This window comes from Saccharomyces cerevisiae, chromosome IX, assembly GCF_000146045.2.
Source record: "Saccharomyces cerevisiae S288C chromosome IX, complete sequence".
Lineage (NCBI taxonomy): Eukaryota > Fungi > Ascomycota > Saccharomycetes > Saccharomycetales > Saccharomycetaceae > Saccharomyces > Saccharomyces cerevisiae.
In genome coordinates this window covers 157,242-173,248 of record NC_001141.2, presented here as the reverse complement: position 1 = coordinate 173,248, position 16,007 = coordinate 157,242, and the positions used below count along the sequence as shown (strand labels likewise).

General features: G+C 38.7%; 8 protein-coding genes across 8 annotated transcripts; 4 read left to right on the top strand and 4 right to left on the bottom strand.

Annotated features, from left to right (window-relative positions):
* Positions 1 to 220: 220 nt before the first annotated feature.
* Positions 221 to 1,498, bottom strand: DPH1 (2-(3-amino-3-carboxypropyl)histidine synthase; the record flags this gene model as incomplete). Its single annotated transcript, NM_001179451.1, has 1 exon — positions 221 to 1,498. One exon carries the CDS (start codon positions 1,496 to 1,498, stop codon positions 221 to 223), a length of 1,278 nt encoding a protein of 425 aa, NP_012163.1.
* Positions 1,499 to 1,743: 245 nt separating this feature from the next.
* On the top strand, positions 1,744 to 3,267 carry SHQ1 (Hsp90 cochaperone SHQ1; the record flags this gene model as incomplete). The annotated part of the gene is made up of 1 exon (NM_001179452.3): positions 1,744 to 3,267. One exon carries the CDS (start codon positions 1,744 to 1,746, stop codon positions 3,265 to 3,267), a length of 1,524 nt encoding a protein of 507 aa, NP_012162.3.
* Positions 3,268 to 3,607: 340 nt separating this feature from the next.
* SLM1 (phosphatidylinositol 4,5-bisphosphate-binding protein) lies at positions 3,608 to 5,668 on the top strand (the record flags this gene model as incomplete). The annotated part of the gene is made up of 1 exon (NM_001179453.1): positions 3,608 to 5,668. One exon carries the CDS (start codon positions 3,608 to 3,610, stop codon positions 5,666 to 5,668), a length of 2,061 nt encoding a protein of 686 aa, NP_012161.1.
* YIL105W-A (uncharacterized protein) lies at positions 5,445 to 5,585 on the bottom strand (the record flags this gene model as incomplete). The annotated part of the gene is made up of 1 exon (NM_001270750.1): positions 5,445 to 5,585. The coding sequence occupies one exon, from the start codon at positions 5,583 to 5,585 to the stop codon at positions 5,445 to 5,447; it is 141 nt and encodes a 46-aa protein (NP_001257679.1).
* Positions 5,669 to 5,804: 136 nt separating the features above from the next.
* On the bottom strand, positions 5,805 to 6,834 carry MOB1 (Mob1p; the record flags this gene model as incomplete). Its single annotated transcript, NM_001179454.1, has 2 exons — positions 5,805 to 6,729; positions 6,815 to 6,834. The coding sequence occupies 2 exons, from the start codon at positions 6,832 to 6,834 to the stop codon at positions 5,805 to 5,807; spliced, it is 945 nt and encodes a 314-aa protein (NP_012160.2).
* A 653-nt stretch (positions 6,835 to 7,487) lies between these two features.
* On the top strand, positions 7,488 to 9,971 carry PFK26 (6-phosphofructo-2-kinase; the record flags this gene model as incomplete). Its single annotated transcript, NM_001179455.1, has 1 exon — positions 7,488 to 9,971. The coding sequence occupies one exon, from the start codon at positions 7,488 to 7,490 to the stop codon at positions 9,969 to 9,971; it is 2,484 nt and encodes an 827-aa protein (NP_012159.1).
* A 300-nt stretch (positions 9,972 to 10,271) lies between these two features.
* Positions 10,272 to 12,362, bottom strand: YIL108W (putative metalloendopeptidase; the record flags this gene model as incomplete). The annotated part of the gene is made up of 1 exon (NM_001179456.1): positions 10,272 to 12,362. One exon carries the CDS (start codon positions 12,360 to 12,362, stop codon positions 10,272 to 10,274), a length of 2,091 nt encoding a protein of 696 aa, NP_012158.1.
* A 721-nt stretch (positions 12,363 to 13,083) lies between these two features.
* SEC24 (COPII subunit SEC24) lies at positions 13,084 to 15,864 on the top strand (the record flags this gene model as incomplete). Its single annotated transcript, NM_001179457.3, has 1 exon — positions 13,084 to 15,864. The coding sequence occupies one exon, from the start codon at positions 13,084 to 13,086 to the stop codon at positions 15,862 to 15,864; it is 2,781 nt and encodes a 926-aa protein (NP_012157.3).
* Between the last annotated feature and the right edge of the window lie 143 nt (positions 15,865 to 16,007).

Genomic DNA, 16,007 nt, shown 5'->3' with positions numbered 1-16,007 from the left:
TGACAATATCATTTGGGTTTGCCTGAGAAACCAGAATAAAAATAGGCTTGACCAGCAGTGATATCAAGTTAGAAGGCATTGTTTTGAATTTTAGACAATTTAGTTTCGCCTGCAAGCCGTCAAAAACGTTTAAACAATAGAAAAGATGCTCCGAAGAATATGATACTAACTATTTATACATATGTAACAGGAAGACAAGTGACAACAAAAACTATTTAAACTATTCAATCGCATGTTTCGGAGTTTCCCCACGCCCGTATCCTTTAGCTTCGTAATAATCCATTGGATAATATTTTTCGCTGAACATGACATCTTTCTTTAGTAAGACACTAGCCTCATATGGTGTTAATAGTGGTTTATTGAAGGCATAACCCCAATCGATGGACAGTCTAGGACATGCGACCTGAACAAAAACATCAATTTGATCGAACATTGCGAGCTTTTGGGGAAAAACTTCACTTAGAATAATTTTCACCACGGTTTTACCTGCTGCGATCAGGTTTTTTTCCAAGTTTTTTACAGTGTTTAAATTACCTTGTCTACCTAATGCACCTAAGATCAGACCAAAAACTTTACCCTTCCGAGCGACTTCAATGGCCTCTGCTCTAACTTCCACGAGTTGCTTTTGATCGTATCCTTCTCTAGTGAACTTTCTGTTGTATGGGTCATACTTGAATGCAGGAATTTCCGGATTATGTATCATTGCAGACTCCAAATGAAATCTACCATCACCGATGAATACCATGGCATCGTATTGTTCTTTATCTAATCTTTCAGAAGTACACCCCAATACTTCACCCCTCGATAGAGGCTTGATTTGTGGTGGAATAATATACAGCATGTGTTCTTCATCGTTAAGCAGTTTATCTCTGACGCTGTGTACCGCAGGATTAAACTGAATGGTACCAAATGTAGCGATTCTAGATCCCTTAGGAAAATTCTTCTGCAGCGTTTTGATAATATGATCTTCTTGAATATTTATAGTAACAAAGACATATAGTACTTTAATCTTTGTAACGTCAATAGGAACTAAACACGAATGAGCGTAATGCACAATAAAATCGCAATCCAATGCCCTAGCAGTAAAATCATCAATACAGCATGCACCATAAGACACATCCCCCATTACTAGAGTTTCAACACCACAGAACTGTTCCAAAATGTCACTTATAATCAATGAGTAAATCAGCAAACCTTCAGGCATCTGTAGGGCTATTCTTTTAGCATTATATTTCCTGATATTCCACACAGTTTTGTGGATTTCAAAGTTGTAGTTAGAGGGCAATAATTTGATGGCTTCATTCAACTCTTTGTCATTCAATATATCTTCTGGCACATGATTAACACTCCTACCTAGGGCGATTCTACTCTTTTGCTTGTGGATTATTTCGTTGCCATTTTCAGCCACTGTAGTTAATTTGTCATTATTACTGTTGCCAGATTTTCTCCCAATAAATCTTCTTCTTGGTTGTTTTTTAGATTCTGTAGAGCCACTCATTACGAAAAAGAAATGCTTCAAGCTATCCGATTATCCTTAAAATTCGCAGCAGATAGTTCATGAGATTTCACTTATTTTATTTGATTGTTATTACTACTACATGTTTTTTTTTTCATCACCATCGCATCGCAAAAATCAGCTGAAAAATTTTGAATACTAAATATTCAGTGTCAAGTGCTCAGAGTAATATTAAGATTCACAAAAGAAGAATACTTGCTATAATCTACCATCACTTCTGAACTATAATGATAACACCAAGATTCTCTATAACACAGGATGAGGAATTTATATTTCTCAAAATATTCATAAGTAATATTAGGTTCAGTGCAGTGGGTTTAGAGATAATCATCCAAGAAAATATGATCATTTTTCACTTATCCCCTTACTATTTAAGATTAAGATTTCCTCACGAATTAATCGATGATGAGAGGTCTACCGCTCAATACGATTCCAAAGATGAATGCATCAATGTAAAAGTAGCCAAACTGAATAAAAATGAATATTTCGAAGATTTGGACCTACCGACAAAGTTGTTGGCTAGGCAAGGCGATCTTGCAGGTGCCGATGCATTAACAGAAAATACTGATGCGAAAAAAACCCAAAAGCCCCTTATTCAAGAGGTCGAAACTGATGGCGTGTCGAATAATATTAAAGATGATGTGAAGACTATTGGTCAAATGGGAGAGGGGTTTAATTGGGAGATAGAGCAAAAGATGGATTCCAGCACCAATAATGGAATATTGAAGACAAAATATGGGTTTGATAACTTATATGATACAGTTATATCAGTGTCGACAAGCAACGGGAACGATATCAATGAATTAGACGATCCTGAACACACTGACGCGAACGATAGAGTTATTGAAAGGTTAAGAAAAGAAAATTTGAAGTTTGATCCTGAGTACTATGTTTCCGAGTATATGACACATAAATACGGTAACGAGGAAGACTTGGAAATTAACGGCATTAAAGAACTACTGAAGTTTACACCTTCGATCGTAAAGCAATACCTGCAATGGTACAAAGACAGTACGAACCCAAATCTGGTCATGCCAATTGAGTTTACTGACGAGGAACAAAAACAGATGCAGGACAATTTACCCAAGAAGTCTTATCTCGTGGAAGATATAAAACCACTTTATGTCACTATACTCAGCGTTCTTTTCAGTTATGTGTTTGAACAGATCGAAAACGAAGGTACTCATACCACAGAGAGTGCTTGGACCATGGGAAAATTGTGCCCTCAAATATCATTCTTAGACCAACAATTAAAACAGGTGAACGAACTGCAAGACGGTATGAAAGAAATATCAAAGGTTAATAAAGACAGCTCTCTCATCAAGATTGCAATCATTACAGGTATCAGGAGAGCCCTGAGTTATCCACTACATAGAAACTATGACCTAGCAATGAAAGCGTGGACATTCGTATATTATATTCTACGAGGTGGTAAGAGACTAGTCATAAGGGCGCTTTTGGACATTCATGAAACATTTCGTTTCCATGATGTTTACTACGTCTACGACAAAGTTCTCTTGGATGATCTGACTGCGTGGTTCATTTCTCAGGGTAGTGAGAACGTCATAAGAAGTCTGGCCTTGGAAATGAGAAAAGAGCAAGAGTCACTTTCCAAGCAGGATATTGAATTTGAATGTATTGCATCGTTCAACGAACAAACTGGCGAACCTGAGTGGGAGACACTAAATATAAGAGAGATGGAAATTTTGGCAGAGTCTGAATACCGAGAGCAGCAGCAGAACCCACAATGAAGATCATTTGAATGTTTAGCGTAGATTACTGCATTAGATAGAGTATATATTGATTAACGTTCCTGCAGGGGCCTAAAATTGGGTTACCCTTCTCTTCCCGCGGCTTTTCCCCTCATGGCATTACGTATTCCATCGAAGAAGGGAGAAGGCTTTCAAGCCTTGAAGAGTGACAGCGATCCAAGCTGGGGGGGGGAAAAACAACGAGGACATCTGTTGAGCCCTTGAATTGGTACAACCTATTAGAGTGTTCTTATATCTGCATTTGGTCATCTTCTTTTGAAGCTTTTTAAAGAAAAAAAGTAGTTAACAATAAAAGAATACAACATTAAAAGAAAAAAAAATGTCGAAAAACAACACAATGACCTCTGCGGTCTCTGATATGCTGTCACAGCAACAGCTAAATCTTCAGCACCTGCATAACTTGCAGCAGCATACGAGAAGTATGACTTCAGCAGATCATGCCAACGTTTTACAACAACAGCAACAACAACAACAACAACAACAGCAGCAGCAGCAGCAACAGCAGCAGAGCGCAAGCTTTCAAAATGGCAGTTTGACATCCGATATAAACCAACAAAGCTATTTGAATGGACAACCAGTTCCTTCCACTAGTAATTCAACGTTTCAAAACAATAGGACGCTGACGATGAATTCTGGAGGGTTGCAAGGTATCATAAGCAATGGTTCTCCTAATATCGACTCGAACACCAATGTAACCATTGCTGTCCCAGATCCCAATAATAACAACGGGAAACAGCTCCAAGGGAAAAACTCTTTAACCAACACTTCAATACTGTCGAGGGCTAGGTCTTCCTTACAACGTCAAAGACTTGCTCAGCAACAGCAACAACAACAAGATCCTAGATCTCCATTAGTAATACTGGTCCCTACAGCTGCGCAACCAACAGATATTCTTGCAGCGAGGTTTTCAGCTTGGAGAAATGTCATCAAGTCGGTGATCGTTTACTTAACAGAAATCGCTTCTATTCAGGATGAAATTGTTAGACAGCAACTAAGATTATCACATGCTGTACAATTCCCATTCTTTTCGATCGAGAATCAATACCAACCAAGCTCGCAGGAGGATAAATCAGTACAAAAGTTTTTTTTGCCATTGGGTAATGGCTCGATACAGGACTTACCAACAATTTTGAACCAGTATCATGAATCCCTAGCATCCAGCGCGTCTAAGGCATCAAGGGAATTGACCAATGATGTTATTCCTCGTTTGGAAGACTTGAGGAGAGATCTAATAGTCAAGATAAAGGAAATAAAATCACTGCAGTCGGATTTCAAAAATTCTTGTTCCAAAGAGTTACAACAAACAAAACAGGCCATGAAGCAATTTCAGGAGTCTTTAAAGGATGCGCGCTATTCAGTGCCAAAACAAGATCCATTCTTAACCAAGCTGGCGCTTGATAGACAAATTAAAAAGCAACTTCAGGAGGAAAACTTTCTGCATGAAGCTTTTGATAATTTAGAGACTTCAGGCGCTGAATTAGAAAAAATTGTAGTTATGGAAATTCAAAACTCTTTAACAATATATGCCAGATTACTGGGACAAGAAGCACAATTGGTTTTCGATATATTGATATCCAAATTAGATTCTGGATTTTTCAACGTTGACCCACAATTTGAATGGGATAACTTCATTTCAAGGGATCCCAACTTTTTATTGCCTAATCTACCGATGAGGACATTCAAAGAAATCGTTTACAAATACCAATTCGATCCTTTGACTTATGAAATCAAATCAGGGTTTTTAGAAAGAAGATCAAAATTTCTAAAATCCTATTCAAAAGGGTATTATGTGCTGACACCGAACTTTTTACATGAATTCAAGACCGCGGACAGAAAAAAAGATTTAGTACCAGTGATGTCGTTAGCATTAAGTGAATGTACTGTGACGGAACATTCCCGGAAAAACAGTACATCATCACCAAATTCGACTGGTTCGGATGCTAAGTTTGTGTTGCATGCTAAGCAAAACGGCATAATTCGTCGTGGTCACAATTGGGTTTTTAAAGCCGATTCTTATGAATCAATGATGTCTTGGTTTGATAATTTGAAGATCTTAACATCTACTTCGAATATACAAGACAAGTATAAATTCATAACACAAAAATTAAACTTGAATTCAGATGGGAAACCCAAGCTAACCAATAACCATACCAGCATTAATAAGTATCAGCTGAGTAATGCCAATAGCACAATGGTAGAAAATGATGAAAACGATGATATAAATAGTAATTATGTGGGGTCCACGGTAACACCAAAATTGGACAATCAAACAAATACGAATACATCCATGTCTTCATTACCTGATACTAATGATTCTGAATTACAAGATCAAGTTCCCAATATTTATATTCAAACTCCAATAAACGATTTCAAATCATAAATACAAGTATAGTAAACTAGAATGTTTTTATTTCCTTCCATCCATATGTTATATTAATATGTTTCCGTATTTTTGTTTTTGTGTCCCATGCATGGAAGAATACAACCTACAAGCAGACTTATATAAATATACAATACTACCTATCCCTCAACTCCATCACTAATTCTAACAGCGGACCAAAATCAGCCGGTCTTAGTAGTTCGAACTCTTGTGCAAAAAGACAAAAATGTCTAAAACTTGTGTTTAGTACGGTTTGTAAATTTAGTTCAAGAATTTCATTAAAATGATGACAGTAAATATGCGCATAAACTCTGAATAATCGCCTTAGAATTGGTTGAATTACTCGTTGGATGAATCCCTCCGGGAAGGTACCGGTGACTTTGGAAGGAAAAAGAGATTCGTCATCAAATTGGTCTTGACACCACCTCATCAAACATTCCACATACTTAGGGGCACTTACCGAAACGGGGGGCTGACCCTTTTGAAATGCCCAAAGATATTCATATTCGTTCGTCGCTATCATCCTCGGGCATGTTTGTGGGGAGCAAAATTCTGTGATGGACCCGTATAACATATTAATCTGATTGTAAAAATCCACGCAATGAACCGCTAGCCATTCATTCTCATCCTCACCACGCGGTAACTTCACAGCTTGGTTAAGGACTCCCTCAGACCCCAGTGTCATCTCCACAATTTGCTTGATGTCTTGATGTGTTGTAACTGTCGTACCTGCTTGCGGTTGTAGAAACGGCTTCTGATGCGATGGTGTATAGTTAAAGTCCGTTACATTTTGTAATTGTTCAGGCGGAGGGGCGTGCCTCTTTGGCGTAGTGAGGACGGGAGACATCCTTCCATGGTCGCTTTCATTATATCCGTTTACTGGATTGTTTGTAAAATCTGCTCTATTGTTAATAGTATTGGCATTATTATTATTGCCGTTAATAGTATTGTTATGGGGAGTTGCCTTAGTAGGCGATACAGAGCCTGCATTATTAGCTGCATTGGCAGTATTCCACTTGAAACCTCTAGTAGATCTTATTGTTTGGCCGGGACTTATATGACTGCTTTCAAAAGGTAACTCATACCCAGTTTGTTAATAAAAGATGAACAATAATACTTGAAGTAGAAAAGAAAATAGCAACATACAAATTTTGTAGAAAAGACATGGAAATTGAAGTCCTTATTGAATTAGGAAAATTTTGTTGAAGATACTAACAAAAAAACCGGTTTTCTCTCGAATAAACTAAAAAAATATCTATACAGCTCAAACGGGCTGAGCTAAGGCTCTTTTAGATCAGTAATGTTACCAAAGCTATAATTGTAATTCTTCTAACGTTTTGATATTTCCATTTTGGGAAGTAGTATTACCCTTCTTTTGATCGAACGTATTTGTCATATTATACGAGTGGGATACCCGACCGATAATAATAATCACGTTTATATCACGTGATCATCTCTGAATACCAAAATCACAACATACGGAAATTAGGGGACATAAGATTTTTTGAGGAGAGATTTCTTTTCCTATTTATTTTTAATCGCGCCATTACTGACAATAGCAAATTAATTTATAGTGGAGTACATGGACTATTTATTATAGATTTTGTTGGCATATTCTTTTTTTAACAATAAAAGGTATACATATATATATATAGACAAACTCAAGTATTCAGTTACGGGTAAATCAAGTGAAATAAATTTCGCCTTTTAGTATCTATTTGTGTACTTTTGTGCCATAAGCTAAAAGAGTAAAAATAATAACAAGAGGCGTAGAAGAAGGGTTTATTCAAGGGAACAAAGGCAAGAGGAATAAAAGCTCATGTTCAAACCAGTAGACTTCTCTGAAACATCTCCTGTGCCGCCTGATATTGATCTTGCTCCTACACAATCTCCACACCATGTGGCACCTAGTCAAGACTCCAGTTATGATCTTTTATCCCGGAGTTCCGATGATAAAATTGATGCTGAAAAGGGTCCGCATGATGAATTATCTAAGCACTTACCACTTTTTCAGAAAAGACCTTTGAGCGATACTCCTATATCGAGCAATTGGAACTCTCCTGGAATCACTGAAGAAAATACACCTTCTGACTCTCCTGAAAATAGCGCTACTAATTTGAAATCGCTACATCGATTGCATATTAACGACGAAACGCAACTAAAAAATGCTAAAATTCCCACAAACGATACTACTGACTACATGCCTCCTTCAGATGGAGCAAATGAGGTAACTCGGATTGATTTGAAAGACATTAAATCACCTACGAGACACCATAAAAGAAGACCTACCACCATCGATGTTCCTGGTTTAACAAAGTCTAAAACATCTCCAGATGGTCTCATATCAAAGGAAGATAGTGGATCAAAGTTAGTGATTGTCATGGTCGGACTGCCAGCTACGGGAAAGTCATTTATTACAAATAAATTATCCAGATTTTTAAATTATTCTTTATACTATTGTAAAGTGTTTAATGTCGGTAACACTAGAAGGAAGTTTGCTAAGGAGCATGGCCTAAAGGACCAGGATTCAAAGTTTTTCGAGCCGAAAAACGCCGACTCTACTAGGTTGAGAGACAAATGGGCCATGGATACTCTGGATGAATTGCTAGATTATTTATTAGAAGGTTCAGGATCTGTGGGAATTTTTGATGCTACAAATACCTCTCGTGAAAGAAGAAAAAACGTTCTGGCTAGAATCAGAAAGAGAAGTCCTCATTTGAAGGTTTTATTTTTAGAATCTGTTTGTTCGGATCATGCACTGGTACAGAAAAATATTAGACTCAAATTATTTGGTCCAGATTACAAAGGTAAAGATCCTGAAAGCTCTTTAAAAGATTTTAAAAGTCGCCTGGCAAACTACTTGAAAGCCTATGAACCAATTGAGGATGACGAAAATTTGCAGTACATCAAAATGATAGATGTGGGAAAGAAAGTCATCGCATACAATATTCAAGGGTTTTTAGCTTCGCAGACGGTATATTATTTGTTAAATTTCAATTTGGCTGACAGACAAATTTGGATAACGAGAAGTGGCGAGAGCGAAGATAATGTTAGTGGCCGTATAGGCGGAAATTCCCATTTGACTCCTCGTGGTCTAAGATTTGCTAAAAGTCTACCAAAATTCATTGCCAGACAGAGAGAAATATTTTATCAAAATCTCATGCAACAAAAAAAGAATAATGAAAATACAGATGGGAACATTTATAATGACTTTTTCGTTTGGACCAGCATGCGTGCTAGGACTATAGGGACTGCTCAATATTTCAACGAAGATGATTATCCTATCAAACAAATGAAAATGTTAGATGAGTTAAGTGCAGGTGATTATGATGGTATGACATATCCAGAAATTAAAAACAACTTTCCTGAAGAATTCGAAAAAAGACAGAAAGATAAGTTGAGATACAGATACCCTGGTATTGGCGGTGAATCGTATATGGACGTTATTAATAGACTCAGACCTGTTATCACAGAACTAGAAAGAATCGAGGATAACGTTCTTATTATTACACACCGGGTGGTGGCAAGAGCCTTATTGGGTTATTTTATGAACTTGAGTATGGGTATTATTGCCAATTTGGATGTCCCATTACATTGTGTATATTGCCTAGAACCAAAACCATATGGAATCACTTGGTCATTATGGGAGTATGATGAAGCATCGGATTCATTTTCTAAGGTCCCACAAACGGACTTGAATACCACCAGAGTAAAGGAGGTTGGCCTTGTTTATAATGAAAGAAGATATTCTGTTATACCAACAGCTCCGCCAAGTGCAAGAAGCAGCTTTGCAAGTGACTTTTTGTCAAGAAAAAGATCTAATCCTACTTCTGCATCTTCATCCCAGAGTGAATTATCAGAACAACCCAAGAATAGCGTTAGTGCTCAAACTGGCAGCAATAATACCACTCTCATTGGGAGCAACTTTAACATCAAGAATGAAAATGGTGATTCGAGAATACCATTATCTGCACCACTTATGGCCACTAATACTTCTAATAACATCTTAGATGGTGGAGGTACCTCAATTTCGATACATCGTCCCAGGGTTGTTCCAAATCAAAACAACGTGAATCCTCTTTTGGCTAACAACAATAAAGCGGCTTCTAATGTACCTAATGTAAAGAAGTCAGCGGCTACACCAAGGCAAATTTTTGAAATAGATAAAGTGGACGAAAAGTTATCCATGTTGAAAAATAAAAGTTTTCTATTACATGGAAAGGATTATCCTAATAATGCTGATAATAATGACAACGAAGATATAAGGGCAAAAACCATGAATCGCAGCCAAAGTCACGTTTAAAATAATATGAAAAAAAAAAAAAAAAAAAAAAATCAGAAATATTTTATGAATTATTCAAATAGACTAATGAAGTGATAAAACCAACCTTTTTTTTTCTTCTTTAAGGTATATTGTTCGACGCAATCATGAAGTGTTGCGGTTTTTTGTTTATATTTTTCTATAACTGTTTTCCTTTTTCCCAAAGAATTATGCAAATGAAGAATATCTACGTATATATGGAAAATAATTTAATAGATATATTTTGATATGACTAAGTTATGAAATAGAAAAAAATAAGAAAAAAAAAACCTTGACTAATTACTATAAAGCTCCGTAAATAATTCCGAAGGCGTCGACCCATTGACCGACTCTGCCAGTCACACCTAGGATATATTGGCCATTAGGTGGCTGCAATTCAGCGAACCCACCTCCGTCTTTGTTACCAAACATGTCGGTCATTCTCCCATGACTCGTTATAATTTGGATAGCATCAACCCAAGCTCCGCACCTCAGATTAAACCCAATGATTATTTCACCCGGTTCTAGTGTAGCATCCGTAAAATTTTGTGTTTCATGTCCAAAGAGTACACTTTTTAGATTTTCTTCGTTTATTGAAGCATGATTTTTGATACTATGTGTAATTTTTGAGAAATAATTTCTTGGTGGTACAGAGGGCTTGGATGCGGGAGCATCCTTTGTTCCAGTTGGTTTTTCCTTGTAATAAAACCTCACACCATCTAATGCATAGCCATGGTATATTCTCACAGCAGTGACTAATCTAACATCAAAAGCGACGACGCCGACAGCATTACCACCGTCGCTGCGACCATAAAGTGGTGATTTGATACCTTGAACATTTTTAGAAAACCCATATTTCGACATGTCTAATGGCTGAACATCTAACAAAGATGGGAACTTGTCGAACTCGGTTTCCGGTGCATTAACAGAAAGAATTTTCAATTTGAAGGTATTGCCAAACTTGGCGAGTTCATTCTTGGGCAACCTGGCACGTAAATCATCTAATGTTACTATAACTTCCCGTTGAGGCCCCTGTCCACCTAGGGAAACCGGCAAGTATTCAATATGGCCCCTGGCCAAATCATCACATATAATTTCAATCAAATAGATTCCTGTGGGCGATAATATGCGGCAACTGCCGTTACCCAAAGGATATACAGAGTGTTTTATATTGGGGTATCCGCCCAATTTTGTAGGTCTCATGAACGATGGATCGTAATAATCCTGTGGTAAAGTGAAAGAGGGGTGGTACAAAAATCTTACCGTATCGAGACGGTTCCAGGTACATTCTTCCTTGGGGAAGATGGGAGGACTAGCACCAGTTGAATTAGTTCTTACAGAATAAGCCTCTTTAGTCAAGAAAGACCTATTCAAAGTGGTATAGCCTCTTAGCATAACACCGCTTTCCTGATGAGGACAACCCAGTAAGTGACCAATCTCATGCATAAATGCTCCCAACGTGATAGTCAAACATTCCCAGTAAGTACCACACTCATTACAGTCGTTGGCGACTTCACTGGTGGAGGATCTTGTCTCATCAGTAAAATAAGGCACCAATTGCTCGAGACAAGTAGGCCATGAGTAAAGCCCGTGCGACCCAAAAATGGCGAGCTTAATGCTGTCGTCACCCCCACCCAATGCGGCGTGGCCTCTAATCAACTTACCATCCCAGTGGGTGTCTAGAAACATACAAGCTGCCTGAACAGGCTTTTCGTTATTGGTGAAGGGTCCGCCGTAACTTTTAAGGGCGTCCATGGCTATCCCAAAAAGGGCGCCGGTGTTTTTCCCTTTGGAATTCTGTTGAGCTATGTCAGGGTCCTGGATTTCCTTCACCGTCTTTTCCGAACGAACTACATGTATTTTGATGGTGTTTCTCATAGCAGGCCGTTCGAACAGCGTGTCCCAGGTAAATTCTTCAACAAAGGGAAACGTCCTATTTCCCATACTGTTTCTCAGCATTTGCTCGTTCGTGTACGCTTGCATGAGTCTGGCCCCAAGTCTTAGCTTCTTGATTGCCAATTCGAGGCCATTCCCGCCCTCTCTGTCCTTCTGTTCTCGAGGAGAGTCAAACTGTAAAGGCGAATCCTTGGCCAAGATCAGACACAGGTGTACGGGAGGGTTCTGCGTCAGTGGTGTGTAGTAACATACGATTGTCCTAGCGGTGTTAGTGTCTGTAACAAAGGTCAACTTGTTCTCACCAGGAGTCAATATCACAGTGGCCTTGAAGAACTGATTATGTATGGGGTAAGTAATTGGAGGCAATTGTGGATGCTGCACTTGAACGGTCTTCGCACCATTTTGCTTATTGCATTTTCCGTGCACGATAAGACAAGGAGAAACGATTTGCTCGTTCTCTCTCAGGTTGAATAGATCAATATCCTTCGAGCCTACCATTTATTTCTTTCTCTTCGAACTACTACTTCCTTTTTTTTTTTTTACTGTATACGATCTAATAATAAGAAGAAAGAAGAACTCCTTTTAAATTTCCTTTTTCTCTCTATTTTCCGGCGACCGCTACTCTTAAACGTCCAAACCAAAAAAAGATCGAGAGAATTGACTGCGCCAAGACACATGAACTTCTGAAACCTAAGAAAGCCTGACTGTTCCTAAGGTGATCTATATTTATATACAACATCATGCTCTTAAAAGAATAGGTTACGTAATTAATTGATGGAAAATTTCAGCAAATTTCCGCCTAGAATGCCGGGTAACAAAAAAGTAATTAGTGCTATGTTTGGGTGATAGAATCGTGTCACAAATATACATAGCACTGACAAGTGTGCATTTTGCACTAACCACTGCTATAAGTTTTTCAGCTTAATGCAGTCTATTCAGGCACTATCTGGGCTTGAAAAACAGTCTTGGACATGGCCACTGGAGCAGATTTGTTAACGCTTAGCTGTTCTCTTTTTTTTTTTCTTGTTTTTTCCATTTACGGCAGAAGAAAATGAAAACTGGAAGAACGAAAACGAAGAAAAACAAAACTATGTAAGGAGGATGGTACATCAGGAAACAGGCCAAAAATAGCACTACAAAAAGGTTTTATCTGGCACTCAGGTCCATTTTTGCCGCATTGAAACAGACATAAATATATAAGTCTGAGACCATCTGCAAAATGTCTCATCACAAGAAACGTGTTTACCCACAAGCTCAGCTCCAGTATGGACAAAATGCCACCCCTCTACAACAGCCAGCACAATTCATGCCTCCGCAGGATCCTGCTGCAGCTGGAATGAGCTATGGTCAGATGGGAATGCCGCCACAGGGTGCAGTCCCTTCCATGGGGCAGCAACAATTCCTAACCCCTGCTCAAGAACAGTTACACCAGCAAATTGATCAGGCCACCACTTCCATGAACGATATGCATCTGCACAACGTACCGCTAGTCGATCCTAACGCTTATATGCAGCCACAGGTTCCCGTGCAAATGGGCACACCTTTGCAGCAACAGCAACAACCAATGGCAGCGCCTGCGTATGGCCAACCTAGCGCCGCAATGGGCCAAAACATGAGGCCCATGAACCAGTTGTATCCAATCGATCTGTTGACGGAATTGCCTCCTCCAATTACCGATCTGACCTTGCCTCCCCCACCGTTGGTTATTCCTCCAGAAAGGATGTTAGTTCCTTCTGAATTGTCCAATGCGTCTCCAGATTATATCAGGTCGACCTTGAACGCCGTTCCTAAGAACAGCTCCCTGCTGAAGAAGTCTAAACTTCCATTTGGGCTTGTTATCAGACCATACCAACACTTGTACGACGATATCGACCCGCCTCCATTGAATGAAGATGGACTTATTGTCCGTTGTCGTCGTTGTCGTTCTTACATGAACCCTTTTGTCACTTTTATCGAGCAAGGCAGAAGATGGAGATGTAACTTTTGTCGTCTGGCCAATGACGTTCCTATGCAAATGGACCAGAGCGATCCAAACGACCCAAAGAGTAGATACGACAGAAATGAAATCAAATGTGCTGTGATGGAATATATGGCCCCAAAGGAATATACTCTAAGACAACCACCTCCAGCCACTTACTGTTTCCTGATCGATGTCTCCCAGTCCTCTATCAAGAGTGGGTTACTGGCCACTACCATCAACACCCTTTTGCAAAATCTTGATTCCATTCCAAACCATGATGAAAGAACCAGAATTTCCATCTTATGTGTAGACAACGCCATTCACTACTTTAAAATCCCATTGGATTCTGAAAACAATGAAGAGTCCGCCGATCAAATCAACATGATGGATATTGCCGACCTGGAAGAGCCTTTCTTGCCCAGACCAAACTCTATGGTTGTGTCCTTAAAGGCCTGCAGACAAAACATTGAAACTTTATTGACCAAGATTCCTCAAATCTTCCAATCTAATTTAATCACAAATTTCGCACTGGGCCCCGCTTTGAAATCCGCTTATCATTTAATTGGTGGCGTTGGTGGTAAAATAATTGTTGTGTCAGGTACTTTGCCCAACTTAGGCATAGGAAAATTACAAAGGAGAAATGAAAGTGGTGTTGTTAATACATCCAAGGAAACTGCACAACTACTTTCCTGTCAAGACTCATTTTATAAGAATTTCACCATCGATTGTTCTAAAGTACAGATTACTGTCGATTTATTTTTGGCTTCTGAAGATTATATGGACGTTGCATCACTATCGAATTTGAGTCGTTTCACTGCTGGTCAAACGCATTTCTATCCTGGTTTTTCAGGCAAGAACCCAAATGATATTGTCAAATTTTCCACTGAGTTTGCCAAGCACATTTCCATGGATTTCTGTATGGAAACCGTAATGAGAGCCCGTGGTTCCACAGGTTTGAGAATGAGTAGATTCTATGGTCACTTCTTCAATAGATCATCTGATTTATGTGCATTTTCCACCATGCCAAGAGATCAATCATACTTATTCGAAGTTAACGTTGATGAATCCATTATGGCTGACTATTGTTATGTTCAAGTAGCGGTACTTTTATCTCTGAATAATAGTCAACGTAGAATAAGAATTATAACATTGGCTATGCCAACCACGGAATCGTTGGCAGAAGTCTACGCATCTGCTGACCAATTAGCTATAGCGTCGTTTTACAACTCGAAGGCGGTGGAGAAAGCATTGAATTCCAGTTTGGACGATGCAAGAGTATTGATCAACAAATCCGTGCAAGATATCTTAGCCACGTACAAGAAGGAAATAGTGGTGTCCAACACTGCAGGGGGGGCCCCATTGAGGTTATGTGCCAATTTGAGAATGTTCCCATTGTTAATGCATTCTTTAACTAAGCATATGGCATTTAGATCTGGTATTGTCCCAAGTGACCATCGCGCCTCGGCCTTGAACAACTTAGAATCATTACCTTTGAAATATCTAATCAAAAACATCTACCCTGATGTTTATTCGCTGCATGATATGGCTGATGAGGCTGGGTTACCAGTGCAAACTGAAGATGGTGAAGCTACTGGCACAATTGTTTTGCCTCAACCAATCAATGCTACCTCTTCGTTGTTTGAAAGATACGGTCTATACTTGATAGATAATGGTAACGAATTGTTTTTGTGGATGGGTGGTGACGCTGTACCAGCGCTAGTATTCGATGTGTTTGGAACACAGGATATCTTTGACATTCCAATTGGCAAACAGGAAATACCTGTTGTTGAAAATTCTGAATTCAATCAAAGAGTAAGAAACATTATCAACCAATTGAGAAACCATGATGATGTCATCACTTACCAATCATTGTATATTGTTAGGGGTGCCTCTTTGAGCGAGCCCGTTAACCATGCATCTGCTAGGGAAGTTGCAACGCTAAGACTATGGGCTTCTAGCACCTTAGTGGAGGATAAGATTTTGAATAACGAAAGTTACAGAGAATTCTTACAAATCATGAAAGCCAGAATTAGCAAATAAGGCTAAAAGGGAATCAATGATAAAAAGAAACTGTATATTTTTGTTGGTTGCATTTTTGCTTTCCAATTATATTATGTATATTGAACAGTTACTTTAATTTTTACTTCTATATTTCTTTTCTATTTTCATCCATGTTATAAATA